Source organism: Culex pipiens, chromosome 1, assembly GCF_016801865.2.
Source record: "Culex pipiens pallens isolate TS chromosome 1, TS_CPP_V2, whole genome shotgun sequence".
Classification (NCBI taxonomy): Eukaryota; Metazoa; Arthropoda; class Insecta; order Diptera; family Culicidae; genus Culex; species Culex pipiens.
The window spans coordinates 45,772,021-45,785,367 of NC_068937.1; the positions used below are offsets into that span (position 1 = coordinate 45,772,021).

Below are 13,347 nucleotides of genomic sequence, written 5' to 3' on the forward strand. Positions count from 1 at the left end.
AGTTCTTCATTTCTTCTTAAAGCGCGACGAAAACATGGGCCTCAACCCGTGGTACCCCCGCGAGCAGTGGGACCCCTTCGATCCGATGCTGCTGTCCGAGGGGGCGTTCGCCGCCGGCATGATCTTCTCCTTCCTCAAGCTGGTGCACATCTTCTCGATCAACCCGCATCTGGGACCGCTGCAGGTTTCGCTCGGCCGCATGATCATCGACATCATCAAGTTCTTCTTCATCTACACGCTGGTCCTGTTCGCCTTCGGGTGTGGCCTCAACCAGCTGCTGTGGTACTACGCCGTGCTGGAGAAGAACAAGTGCTACCATCTGCCGTCCGGGTTGCCAGACTTTGAGAACTTTGAAAAATCGTGCGCAATTTGGCGCCGTTTTGCGAACCTGTTTGAAACTTCGCAGTCGCTGTTTTGGGCCTCGTTTGGACTGGTGGATTTGATGGCCTTTGAGCTTGCCGGAATCAAGAGTTTTACGAGGTTTTGGGCGCTGCTTATGTTCGGTTCGTACAGTGTCATCAACATCATCGTGCTGCTGAATATGCTGATTGCCATGATGAGCAACAGCTATCAGATTATTTCGGTGAGTTGTGGGTGGAGAAAGTTAGCTCTCTGGAAAGGTGACATTTTCTTGTAACTCTATGAACACAGACAAATCGTAAAGTTTTTGAAAATGATATTCATCAATCTCCAGAGAACTACCTAAACGAAAAGGTGTAAACACGTGTCCCCTCATGATTTGCGGTATTAGGAACGTTCGGACAGCGAATGGAAATTTGCCCGCTCGCGGCTATGGATGAGTTACTTCGAGGACGGGGACACCCTTCCGCCGCCGTTCAATCTCGTGCCTTCGATCAAAAACTTTGGCAAACTATGCAAATGCAGCAACGAAAAGCGACCCACAACCAGCATCCTTGTGAGTTCCCACTCTAAATCTTATCAGTACTTTTACAAAACAAAATTTTTGCTCGAAACTCAATTTCCAGAAGCGTAACCGCGAAAAGGCCCAACGGCGCCACGAGAACGTGATGAAGCTGCTGGTGCGGCGTTACGTCACGGCCGAGCAGCGCAAGCGGGACGACTTTGGCATCACGGAGGACGACGTCATGGAGATCCGGCAGGACATTAGCACGCTGCGTTACGAGCTGATCGACATCTTCTCGCAGAACGGCATGAAGACGCCGCACGTGAAGCCGTCGGACGGGGGCAGTGCGTGTCTGTACCTCTTACTTCCGCCTCATTTCGTTTCATGGCGCTTTGGTTGTAGTTGTAGTTTCGGAACGCTTGAAAAGTGCTTGCTAGTTATGTATATTATTCTATGAAATTTTAAACTTTAAAAACTGTTGAGGAGAAATAATGTTTTTTTTTTTAATCAAAGCATCTTGGGCTGGTTACCAGTACTGCCCCTGATCGCATAAATGTCCCATATGCATTTTCATCGTTTTTGAGTTATTGATGCAGTTTTGTTTAAAATCGTGAGATCTTTCAGAAAAGCATATTACATCTAGTACTTTGTTCTAGAAATCTGGAGGAAATCCAGTTTTTCGTGAAAACTTAACACGTAGCCTTATGTGTGGGACAAACTTGCCTTGCGTTTTTCTCAGGTTGCTGTTTTTGCATATGGGACATTTATGCGAACATGGGCAGAGTAGATCTTTCAAGGCATCGCGACTTCGAACACTAATTGTTATTTTAATCCACAACACCTAGACCTGTTGTAATGGTTTTTTTTAGTAAAGATCCCCTTATGCGTTTAGGACATATAATGACCCCTCAGGTAGCCCCGGGACCTCCGGAACCGGTTCCGTAGAACAACCGTGGGGGACAAAATCTAGAAGTCACGGAAATATGCCATGCGACATGTCAAAAATTATCTACTGGCTCTGGAAAGTTTATTGCTACCCCTCAAAAGACTGTCCGAGGCCATCTGGACACTTTAGCCACCTGGAACCGGTGAATCCGGAACATGGTAGAAAAATTTTATCTGTGATTCCCACAGTTCGACATGTCAAAAAATATCTACTGGCTCTGGGAAGTTGCTTGCTTTCCCCCAAAAGACTGTCCGAGGCCAACCAGACACTTTGGCCACCTGAAACCGGTGAATCCGGAACATGGTCCATGGTAGAAAAATGTTGTCTGTGATTTCCATAGTTCGACATGTCAAAAAATATCTACTGGCTCTGGGAAGTTGCTTGCTACCCCTCAAAAGACTGTCCAAGGTCATCCGGACACTTTGGCCACCTGGAACCGGTGAACCCGGAACATGGTCCATGGTAGAAAAATGTGATGTGAAATTCCAATAGTTCGAAAAGTCAAAAAATATCTACTGGCTCTGGGAAATTCTTGCGTTCCCTCAACCGATTGTCCAAGGCCATCCGGACACTTTGGCCACCTGGAACCGGTGAATCTGGAACATGGTCCATGGTAGAAAAATGTTATCTGTGATTTCCATAGTTCGATATGTCAAAAAATATCTACTGGCTCTGGGAAGTTGCTTGCTACCCCTCAAAAGACTGTCCAAGGTCATCCGGACACTTTGGCCACCTGGAACCGGTGAATCCGGAACATGTTCCATGGTAGAAAAATGTTATCTGTGATTTCCATAGTTCGATATGTCAAAAAATATCTACTGGCTCTGGGAAGTTGATTGCTACCTCTCAAAAGACTGTCCAAGGTCTTCTGGACACTTTGGCCACCTGGAACCGGTGAATCCGGAACATGTTCCATGGTAGAAAAATGTTATCTGTGATTTCCATAGTTCGATATGTCAAAAAATATCTACTGGCTCTGGGAAGTTGATTGCTACCTCTCAAAAGACTGTCCAAGGTCATCTGGACACTTTGGCCACCTGGAACCGGTGAACCCGGAGAAAAATGTTATCTGTGATTCCCATCGTTCGAAAAGTCAAAAACTATCTACTGGCTCTAGGTAGAATATGTATATGTTCCGGGTTTACCGGTTCCAGGTGGCCAAAATGTACGGATGGCCTCGGACAGTCTTTTGAGGGGTAGCAATCAACTTCCCAGAGCCAGTAGATATTTTTTGTCACGTCGAACTATGGGAGTTTCACATCACATTTTCCTACCATGGACCATGTTCCGGGTTCACCGGTTCCAGGTGGCCAAAGTGTCCGGATGACCTTGGACAGTCTTTTGAGAGGTAGCAACCAACATTCCAGAATCAGTAGATATTTTTTGACATGTCGAACTATGGAAATCACAGATAACATTTTTCTACCATGGACCATGTTCCGGATTCACCGGTTCCAGGTAGCCAAAGTGTCTGGATGGCCTCGGACAGTCTTTTGGGGGAAAGCAAGCAACTTCCCAGAGCCAGTGGATAATTTTTGACATGGCATATTTCCGTGACTTCTAGATTTTGCCCCCACGGTTGTACTACGGAACCGGTTCCGGAGGTCCCGGGGCTACCTGAAGGGGTCATTATATGTCGTAAATGCATAGGGGGATTTGTTTTTGATAATACTTCAGTTTTTTACACTAACACTGCACACTGTAGAAGAAAAATATTGAGTAACCATAAAGTGACCCCACTGGCCAAAACAAAGGTACCCCAAGGGAATCTGCGATTAATCCGGAACAATCCGAAATTCGGGCCCAACTCAAAAATCATTCGAAACTAGACTAAAAACTGGACCTGCCCTGAAAGTTTCATCAAAATTGGATGGAACGAACCGGAGATATGATTTTTTACATTTTAAAATTTTGTTTCTAAGGAGGCATGGCCTTTAGGGTGTTAAAATGTTTTGTTGATTCATAATTATTTCTGTTATCAAAACAAATCTAGGACTTTTTGCGGATGTATTTTTTTTCCGAAAACATATAGTTTAAAAAAAATTGTGATATCAAATTCGAAATAAACTATTTACTAAACTGTACCTAGACTCTGGAAGAATAAAAAAATACTTTAAAAAATTATTTCAAATATTATTTTCAAAATTTTGCTAAATTTTAATGAATTCATGAATGCTTTTTTTTTCAATGAAGTTTCGCGTATTTTTCTTTTGAATAAATATGCATCAAATTAATATTAAACCTGCAATGAATTCTGAATAATTCACAAGTGATTTAAACCTTCCTAATTTACACAATTTTTTTTCTGTGTATATTAGGGTGGTCCAAATCCGGACTTTTTTGGGGCTACCCCCTGAAATCAAAGATTGACCCATCACTAAGCTAAATTCCAAATTTGAGCTCATTCTAACCATGGGAACCCCTCCCTCCAATCGCATAAAGTTTGTATGAGAAAAATCGTCAAAATGTATGGAGAAAAGCAACTGTTTTATTTTTTTACCTGTGGAATGCGCCATAATTATCCGATTCTTACCATTTCTCAAATGTAGAACCTTCATTAAATTTAGAACAACTTTCCCGAAGACACCATATTTTTAGGATTTTTTCCCGCGAAGTTATTAGCGCCCAAAACTGACCCTTTTTGCGCGGCCAGCTGTAAGGGGCTACCTAACAACGATGTTTATTTCCAATTCGTACACGCACGTGCTCTCTCTCAGGTTCAAACTCTCTCACGAGCTTGCTCGCCTGCCTGCCTGCCTGTTTACCTACAAGCGCGCGCTGTTTCTCTGCTTGGACTTTTGTCGTCGTCGTCGTTTTCGTTTGCTATTCGCTGCGCTGCGTTCTTGACATGTTTATTATAATTTTGAACGAAAATACCAGGTTTGTTTTGAGATATAAAATTTAATGTAATATGTGATCAACAAAACGAAAAAAAAACACAACAATAGATATCATATGCGTGTGAGAGAGAATACAAATTTGATGAATTAGTTCATCCATGAATCGTCATCTGTTTTAATCCAAACCTAATTGCAAACGTTTTGGATTTTAATTTATCGGCTTTTGTTACAATAAATACCATGCAGTTTTTTTAGATAAAAAAGGAAGGAATTTTCTTTAGATTTTTTTTTAAAACTGAATCCAAATGAGTATCTTAAAGGAAGGCCGCAACTGCAAGATCTGAAGGTAGTTAACTATTGTGCAGAAAGAGATGAGATCCTGAATCGAAAAATTTACAGGTAAATTGACAAAAAATGACAAACAGTTGCAATATTTGTTGCAGGTGGTCTAGGAACACAGAAAGAAATTTCCAGAAAGAATAAAAAAAATAATTTTAGAGAGTATTAATGAAAATTTGCAGCAATAATTGTAAAATTGCCTTGATTTGTTCTGATTTGTACTAAAGTATATTTTTGTTAAAGAAAACTACCTAAAGGAACAACATTTGTATTACCTGAAGATTTTTTTTATATAGAGTTTATTGTTTATTCGTCAAGCTTATGTAGACTACTTACAATTTTCTTACATACTAGATATTATTTCTATTGTACAGATTTTTTCGTAGTTCCGGTTTAGACATGTCGAAATGTATGTACTGTGAATTTTCATTATAAAAGCGCATCATTTGATTTAATGGCGAATTTTTTAAATAATTTGTCGTGTATGCAGTTATTCTAAAAAGTGGTGAATTTCTAAGAGTACGGCTTGGTTCATGAATACTATTGCATATTACTGAAAATAATGCTGCTGACTGTATGCGTTGAGAAATAATGTCGTTGATGAAAGAGAGCATGGCAAATTTACGACGTTCTTGTAATGATTGTATGTTTATGAGCATGCAGCGTGCTTCATACGATGGGAGAGGAAATGCAGTCCAGTTAAGTTTACGTAGTGCGTACAGTAAGAATTGTTTTTGGACAGATTCAATACGTGCTTGGTGTACGGCATAGTATGGATTCCAGACGATACTACAGTATTCCAAGAGTGGCCTGACATACGTTATATAGAGTAATTTAATAGTATACGGGTCCTGGAAGTTGAATGCAAAGCGCTTTATAAAGCCTAATGTACTTTTTGCCTTGTTTATTATTGTGTTATAGTGTTCTACAAAAGTTAGTTGTGAGTCTAGGATGACACCTAGATCACGTACTACTTTGCATTTTTCTACTGGTTGGTTTCCTAATAATACTGTTATGTTTGGTGTTTCATGTTTTCTGCTGAAGGCAATGGAATTACATTTCTTTACATTCAATTGGAGTAGGCTTTTATTACACCATGTGTAGAAAAGATTAATTTCGTTTTGGAATACATGACTGTCATTGGCATTTCCTATTTCCATATACAATTTCATGTCGTCTGCATATACAAGTACGTTAATTTTTTTAAGAATGAAGGAAATGTCGTTTACATACAAGATGAAAAGAAGAGGTCCTAGATGGGATCCTTGCGGAACCCCAGAGGTGACGTGAATTGATTCCGATAGTACATTTTGGAAGCGAACAATTTGTTCGCGCTTAGTCAAATATGACTTAAGCCATTCCAAAAGATTCGGTTGAATTCCAATTTTCTGCAGTTTGAAGATTAATAATGGTATGTCGATTCTGTCAAATGCCTTACTAAAGTCTGTGTAAATTGCTTCTACGAAATTGCGATTATGCATTGCATTCAGTGTAAAATTTACAAATTCTAAAAGGTTGGTGCTAGTAGAGCGGCCTTTAAAAAAGCCGTTCTGTTTACATGTGATGCGGTTTTTTACTTGCTGAAAGATTTTTTCATTTATAATAGATTCGAAAAGTTTTGGAATGCAAGACAAAAGGGCAATTCCGCGATAATTACGTATGTCTGATTTTGGGCCTGACTTGAAAATAGGCACCAAAAAAGACTTTTTCCATGTTTGTGGGAATTTTCCTGTATTTATTGACATGTTGAAAAGATGATGCAGTGGATATGTCAATTCTTCTGCAAGGTTCTTTAGGAATGCAGGTGCTATTCCGTCGGGTCCTGGTCCTTTTGATGAGTCTAAGTCCTTCAATGCCTGGCGTACTTCCGTTTCTGACAAAGAATTGACTAAGACGTCATTTGGAAATTCTGGTATATATGAAAAGTAGTCGCGGTCGCGGTCTTCTTCGGAAAATGAGGTGTATACTTCTTTGAAAAATTTTGAAAAAAGATTGCAAATTTCTTTTGAGTTACTGCCTACATTTTCGTCCAGTTGCATTTGCGATGGGAAGTTACTACTTTTGGATTTGGATTTTACGTAATTAAAGAAATTTTTCGGGCATGATTTGACTTCAGATTCGACTTTACTATTATATTCTTCGTTGGCAGAATTGAGTGCAGAAAAAAAATGGTCGGAAATATTCAGATAATTCAGAAGATTTGTGTCATTTGTATTGTTTCTGTATAGTTTGTAGGCTTTTTGTTTTCTATTTTTTAAATTTCTTAGTTGTGGAGTGAACCACACTGGGTATTTATTGCCTGTGTTATTACGTCGTCTTCTTCTAGTAGGTACGGTTTCAGATGTTATAGTGTTAATTTCCGTATAGAATTTTCCTACTAATTCGTCGACATTTCTTTCATTATTAAATAAATTTTGCCAGTCAATTGCAAGTAGTTTACGTTTGGCTTCTACAAAGTTTGTTTTATTGTATTCCAGGACTTCTTCATATTCCCAGTCAATGGGCAAAGTGTTTTTATGGACATAAATAGAATATTCAATTGCTGTATGGAAGACTTCATTCTTCCAAAGGGGGGTTACAGATTCTTGTACATGAAAGTCTTCAATACAGTTAGTGAATAAAAGGTCTAAAAATGAATTTCTTTGGTTTTTTACATGATTGATTTGGAAAAGTCCATAATTTGCAATATTGTCAAAGAGAAAATGCAAAGTTTCATTTTCCTCAATGACTGGGAGAAGAATTGCTTCATTTTCTTGGTCAGATATAAATTCGACTTTGCTTTGATTAAAGTCGCCATAAATGTGAAGTTTTACTTCCGGTTCCATTTTTGATGTTATGATTTCTACTGTTTTAAAGAATAGTTCATACGACTGTTTATTTGCATGGTCCGGCGGAAAGTATACTGATGCAAAAATGTGTACTTGGCCTGCAATAGTGGCTTTGGCCCAGACTTGTTCAAATTGAAAATGTTTTTCAGTTACAATTTCTTTTGGATTAAGTCTGGCATTTATGGCTAAGAGGACGCCGCCTCCTGACTTTTTCTGACTGAGATTTAAATTTCTATTGCCTAGGAATACAAAATAATTGTTTCCAAAAATTTCTTCAGGGTGGACGCTTTCGTCCCAGTTAGTTTCAGTTCCAAGAATAATGTCGAAAGAATGTGAGAGAATGTTTAAAGAAATTTCCTTCATTTTGCCTGGGCTTTTCATGCGATTGAAATTCTGACAATAAATTAGAATTTCATTCGCATTCTGTTGTTCCGTTGAAGAAATTTTTGGAGACATACTTAAATTATTAATAGTACTTACTGCCTCTTGCGAGGGTGTCATTTCTTCTTCCGTGCTAGAAGGCGTCAATGCTTGTAAAAATTCGACGATGTAGTCGGCAGGTAAAATTTGTTGGCGGCTTCGCGCGAATGCTGCAGGTATTGAAGTCTTCTAGTTGTTACATATTTCCTGTAGGTTTCCAGGTCGGTGAGGGTTTGCTTAGGTGAAATTCCAATTGTTGAGTTGTATTCCATGAAGATGTTCATAAGATGTTCAGGTTCAGTAGGCAGGCCATTGGATGCAAAAAAGACATGCATGCTGGTTAGTGTTAGTCCGTCTATGCAGACGTCCGGTTTTTGGTCCTTCAGATACGCCAAGTATAGTCTGAGATTGTCATAGACTTTAATTTCGCGGAGTCTGGCCAGCAGGAAACGGCCATCGCCGACTGCAGACTGTTCAGTTAGGCGTACTATGGGCGGCTTCATTGGGTCCAGACAGAACATACTGTCTGTTACTTCAGGAGTTTGTGATGACGTTTTTGCTGGCTGCGGCGTGGTGGCGTTTAGAGGTGGGACGATTGGCGTTTTTTCCTTCCGGTAGGGGTTGATGGTTTCCCCTTTTCGGAAGTTGATGAAGTTTGAATTCGATGTAGTTGGAGGTTGGCCAGAAAATTCGACCCTTGCCTGGTCTAGAAGTTCCTTGTCGGACAATTTGGTTGACGAATGAGTGAAAAAGTTGCTGCTACTTGCGTTGTCCTGGTCGAATTGATTGTCCTTTAAGTTAAAATGTGGCGTACTTGGGTTTCGGCCTGCGTCAGAGTTGCAGTTGGTCTGGTGCTGTTGCCGACGAAGATGTTGATGTGATTGTTGTTGCTGCAGGTGTTGCTGTTGCCGGCGTTGCTGATGATGTTGTTGTGATTGTTGTTGTTGCTGGTGCTGAATTTGTTGACGATGTTTTCGGTTGCGGCGACGTGCTTTTTCGGCTTCCTTTTCCTGAAGACGGCGAGTCCGCTGCCTGGCGTCGAAGTCGGTCCAGTCTGGCTTCCAAATTTTTTTGCTGCCGATAAGTCGCCAGCCAGATTCGATTTCCAGTACGGTTTGTTCGTTTAATTCTTCTGCCAGTGATTTTTGCCGGACTTCAATTTCATTGTCTTGCAGTTTATTGATGGATGAAGTGAGGGCCCTCACTTCATCGTGGACTGCTAAAATTATGTCCGAGGGGCATTTTTCTGCTGAGGCAATTGTTTTAATTATGTCATCCCGGTGGGATGACGTAATTTCCTGGATACGGCAGAATGATTCAGCGAGTTTTTGATTCTGGTCCGAGGTGGTGTCTTCAAATGCTTTTCTGACTTCGTTTAAGGGGAAGTCCATTGCCGGTGCCTGTGTTAATACTGCCGAAAGTATTCGACTTGCGATTTCTGCAGATTTCTTAATTTCTTCCTGCAGGCCTATGATTTTATTATGCAGTTCATTAAGGGCTTCTTGGTTTGTCTTGTCATTGGTCTTGATGTGAGTCAAGATCATATGACTGCCTTCTAAATGATGCTGCATTATTTTTCTAATGTCGATTTCCATATGTAGGTTATTTCGACAAAGGCTGCATATAGGAAGTACATGTAGTTGCAAGTCGTCTTCGGAGCCACGCTTGACCCCAATACAGGCTGCGTGAAATTTTCGATTACAAATGCCCGTACAGTTCCAGAGGTATTGTTGGTCGAAGGGTGAAGAGCACGTCGGCACATAGCACTGCATTTTGCTTACGTTTGTTAATAAGTGCACACGCGACGCGCGACAAAAAAAAATAAATATGTTTACGTTTACGTTTGTGGACTGGGTCAGTGAAGGTAAATAAAAATAAAGTGTAGAGCGAATTAAAAAACGCGTCCGTCCGGTAAAAAGACTCAACTGCAACTGAATTGAATCATTATCATGTTTCTTTAGCAAATACGAAAAACTGCGTGTATTGCTTGGAAAAACAAACAAACCCTGTTCTCATGACATTTGCTGTAATTTTTTAATTGAGCCTAAGCTGTCTTTTCTTTAAACTATTTTTTTCAGCGCATTTTTTTTTTGACATAATTTAAGAATTTATATGCTAAATATATCTCAAAACAATCCTGCTATTTGAGTTGAAAATTATAATAAACATGGAAAGAACGCAGAGCAGCGGACGGCAAACGAAAACGACGACGACGATAAAAGTCCAAACAGAGAAACAGCGCGCACTTGTAGGTAAACAGGCAGGCAGGCAGGCGAGCAAGCTCGTGAGAGAGTTTGAACCTGAGAGAGAGCACGTGCGTGTACGAATTGGAAATAAACATCGTTGTTAGGTAGCCCCTTACAGCTGGCCGCGCAAAAAGGGTCAGTTTTGGGCGCTAATAACTTCGCGGGAAAAAATCCTACAAATATGGTGTCTCCGGGAAAATTGTTTTAAATTTAATATAGGTTCTACATTTGAGAAATGGTAAGAATCGGATAATTATGGCACCTTCCACAGGTAAAAAAAATAAAACAGTTGATTTTCTCCATACATTTGATGATTTTTCCCATACAAACTTTAAGCGATTGGAGGGAGGGGTTCCCGTGGTCAGAATGAGCTCAAATTTGGAATTTAGCCTAGTGATGGGTCAATCTTTGATTTCAGGGGGTAGCCCCAAAAAAGTCCGGATTTGGACCACCCTAGTGTATATACAGTATTAAACTATATTTACTTGACCACTTTTTCCGTCTAAATGATGTTATATTACATCATTAAAGAGTTAATATTACACCTATAAATTTTACACCTTCAAAATTTACACATTTTTTATCTATATTCGTACACCATATTCTTGATTTACACAACGAAATAGGGGTGTTTAAATCGAGAATCGTATAAAAAAAGAATGTCCATGACTCAAATTGAGAATCTTACTTCAATCAAGAATCTTTTGGATTTCGAAGTTTGTCGGAGAATTTTCAAAATGTATCAATTGTATTTTGTTAAGATATGTTATTAGAACATTTTAGCATGGTTTTGGAACACCTGGGATGTTCTAATCCATCCGAAACTTCCGGGAATTTTGTGCAACTGGCTTACCAAAGAAACAAATCGGGGGCATCCAAGGATTAACAAAAAAAAGTGTCTGATGCTATGTTAAAAAAAAATGTGCAATATTACATCAGACACTGTAAAAATTTCAAAAATGGTTTCTGTTGGTTTCCACAATATTACACATTTTTTAGGTAAAATTACTCAAAAAAGTTGTTCAACCAACCATTTCAACCTTTTATATTTCTTTTTTTCTGCGCATTTGGCCCTCAATTTTTAATCAATGATATCTTGGAAACTTTTTATCCGATTTTTTATGTTTAATAGTAAAACTCGTGTGATTTTTTTCGTTTTGCCCAACCACCCGAAAAAAATATGTTCAGATTTTCAAAAGGGCTTGAATCGAAGTATTTGGCCCTTTTGAAATGTTGGTCAAGTCATATAAAAATCAGCAAATAAACCTGATTATTCAATAATACATTTCACCTCTAAGTTTCTGTGAGCTCATAATTTGAAACATTTTTTTTTTATTTTATTTTATTGTCCGTCAATTGATCTAATATCGATCGAAAAACAGCACTGTAGCACGAGAATCCTTAAAAACATTTAATAAACAAAAATATGTGTGTAATTTGTTTGGTGCCAGGTTGGTGTAACTATTTCGATGTTTGTTGTTGTTCATTCATTTATATACTATTTAAGTCATTCTCCACGGAGAAAAAAGAGTTCCCAAAATCGTGAACAAGCGTTCATGAAAATGGGAACCACGAACAAAGTGTTCAAATCTCATGGTACGATTTCGAAAAACGTACCATGGAATTTGAACACTTTGTTCGTGGTTCCCATTTTCATGAACGCTTGTTCACGATTTTGGGAACTCTTTTTTCTCCGTGTCTGCATTTCATTCAATGTCAATTGGGTGTCACAAACAGCAAAACAATGTCATAAGTTTTACAAGAGCTCAAGCGCTAGTTTTTCAGCTGTCAGATATGTTGGCAGTATTTAGCGGAACCATACCATTGCTGGTTTTATTTTAGCACTGGTTCCAGAAGGGAATAGATCACCAGTTGTGTTGGCCCAAGCCGACATTTAAATCCCGACCTACCACTTACGAGGCTGATGGGTTACCACTAGGCTATGTGGCTCGGTCAATATGAATAAATAATAATGTTTTATTAATAAACATTGATGTTGCAAAGTTGTTTTAAGTGACTTCCAGAATCACAATTTTCTTCTAAGATATTTAGATTTTTTTTTACAAAAATATCTTCAATTTTTAGTTTTAAGATTGCTTCATTTAACCGTCATTGCACCTCAGTCTTCACCATGCATATTGCACACATGCTTCACAATTTAGTTTTGTCTTAAACCGAAAATAAAACATTTTCTTCTTCAACCTCCTCTCTAGTCGCTGGCAAGAAGGGTCGCGTCATGGAGCGCCGCATCCTGAAGGACTTCCAGATCGGCTTCGTCGAGGGCATCCTGAACGAGCAGTTCAACGGGGACAACAAACCGGTTGACGTGTTCAGCACCATCGCCAAGGCCATCGGCGGAAAGACCAGCGCTAAAAAGTACGTTGTGCTATCTTGACGCAATACAACTGTTTAAAACTTTGATATTCTTCGCAGAAAACCCGAAGACTGGAACGCCCTGGTCCGCAAGAACACCACAGTCCGGGATCCCATTGGAAACTCGACCGAGGCCATCATGCGCCGCAGCCGGCAGAGCTTGCGCAAGCAGATCATCGACAACTCCAACCAGGGCCTGGAGATGGACACGAACAATCTGGTCGCGTTCAACCCGAAGCTGTCGGAGGTGACGCCGGTGACGCGTGTGGCGTACGTCAAGTTCATGACCACCAAGCTGAAAAAGGACATGAAGGACATCGAAGGAGGCGAATTGGAGGGTGAAGATGAAGGTGGGGCTGAAAATACGGCCGGAATTGCGAACGAACGGCGAGGATCGACCAAGCGGAGCTCGCTGAAGAAGCTGGTCGACCTGAAGGATAAGATCAATGTGAGTTTGAAACATTTTGAATTTATTTTAAGACACGGGAAA

At 39.9% G+C, this 13,347-nt stretch overlaps 1 protein-coding gene across 2 annotated transcripts in view; it reads left to right on the plus strand.

Moving 5' to 3' along the window:
* Window positions 1-13,347, plus strand: part of LOC120417027 (transient receptor potential protein) — a 29,907-nt gene that overhangs the window by 15,616 nt on the left and 944 nt on the right. Inside the window, exons 9-13 of one of the 2 annotated variants that reach the window (XM_039578967.2) lie at window positions 23-583; window positions 752-916; window positions 987-1,215; window positions 12,698-12,860; window positions 12,918-13,305. In XM_039578967.2, the coding sequence (XP_039434901.1) occupies window positions 23-583; window positions 752-916; window positions 987-1,215; window positions 12,698-12,860; window positions 12,918-13,305 (1,506 nt within the window). The remainder of the gene's footprint in view (window positions 1-22; window positions 584-751; window positions 917-986; window positions 1,216-12,697; window positions 12,861-12,917; window positions 13,306-13,347) is intronic. The other variant, XM_039578969.2, reaches the window with a different exon arrangement.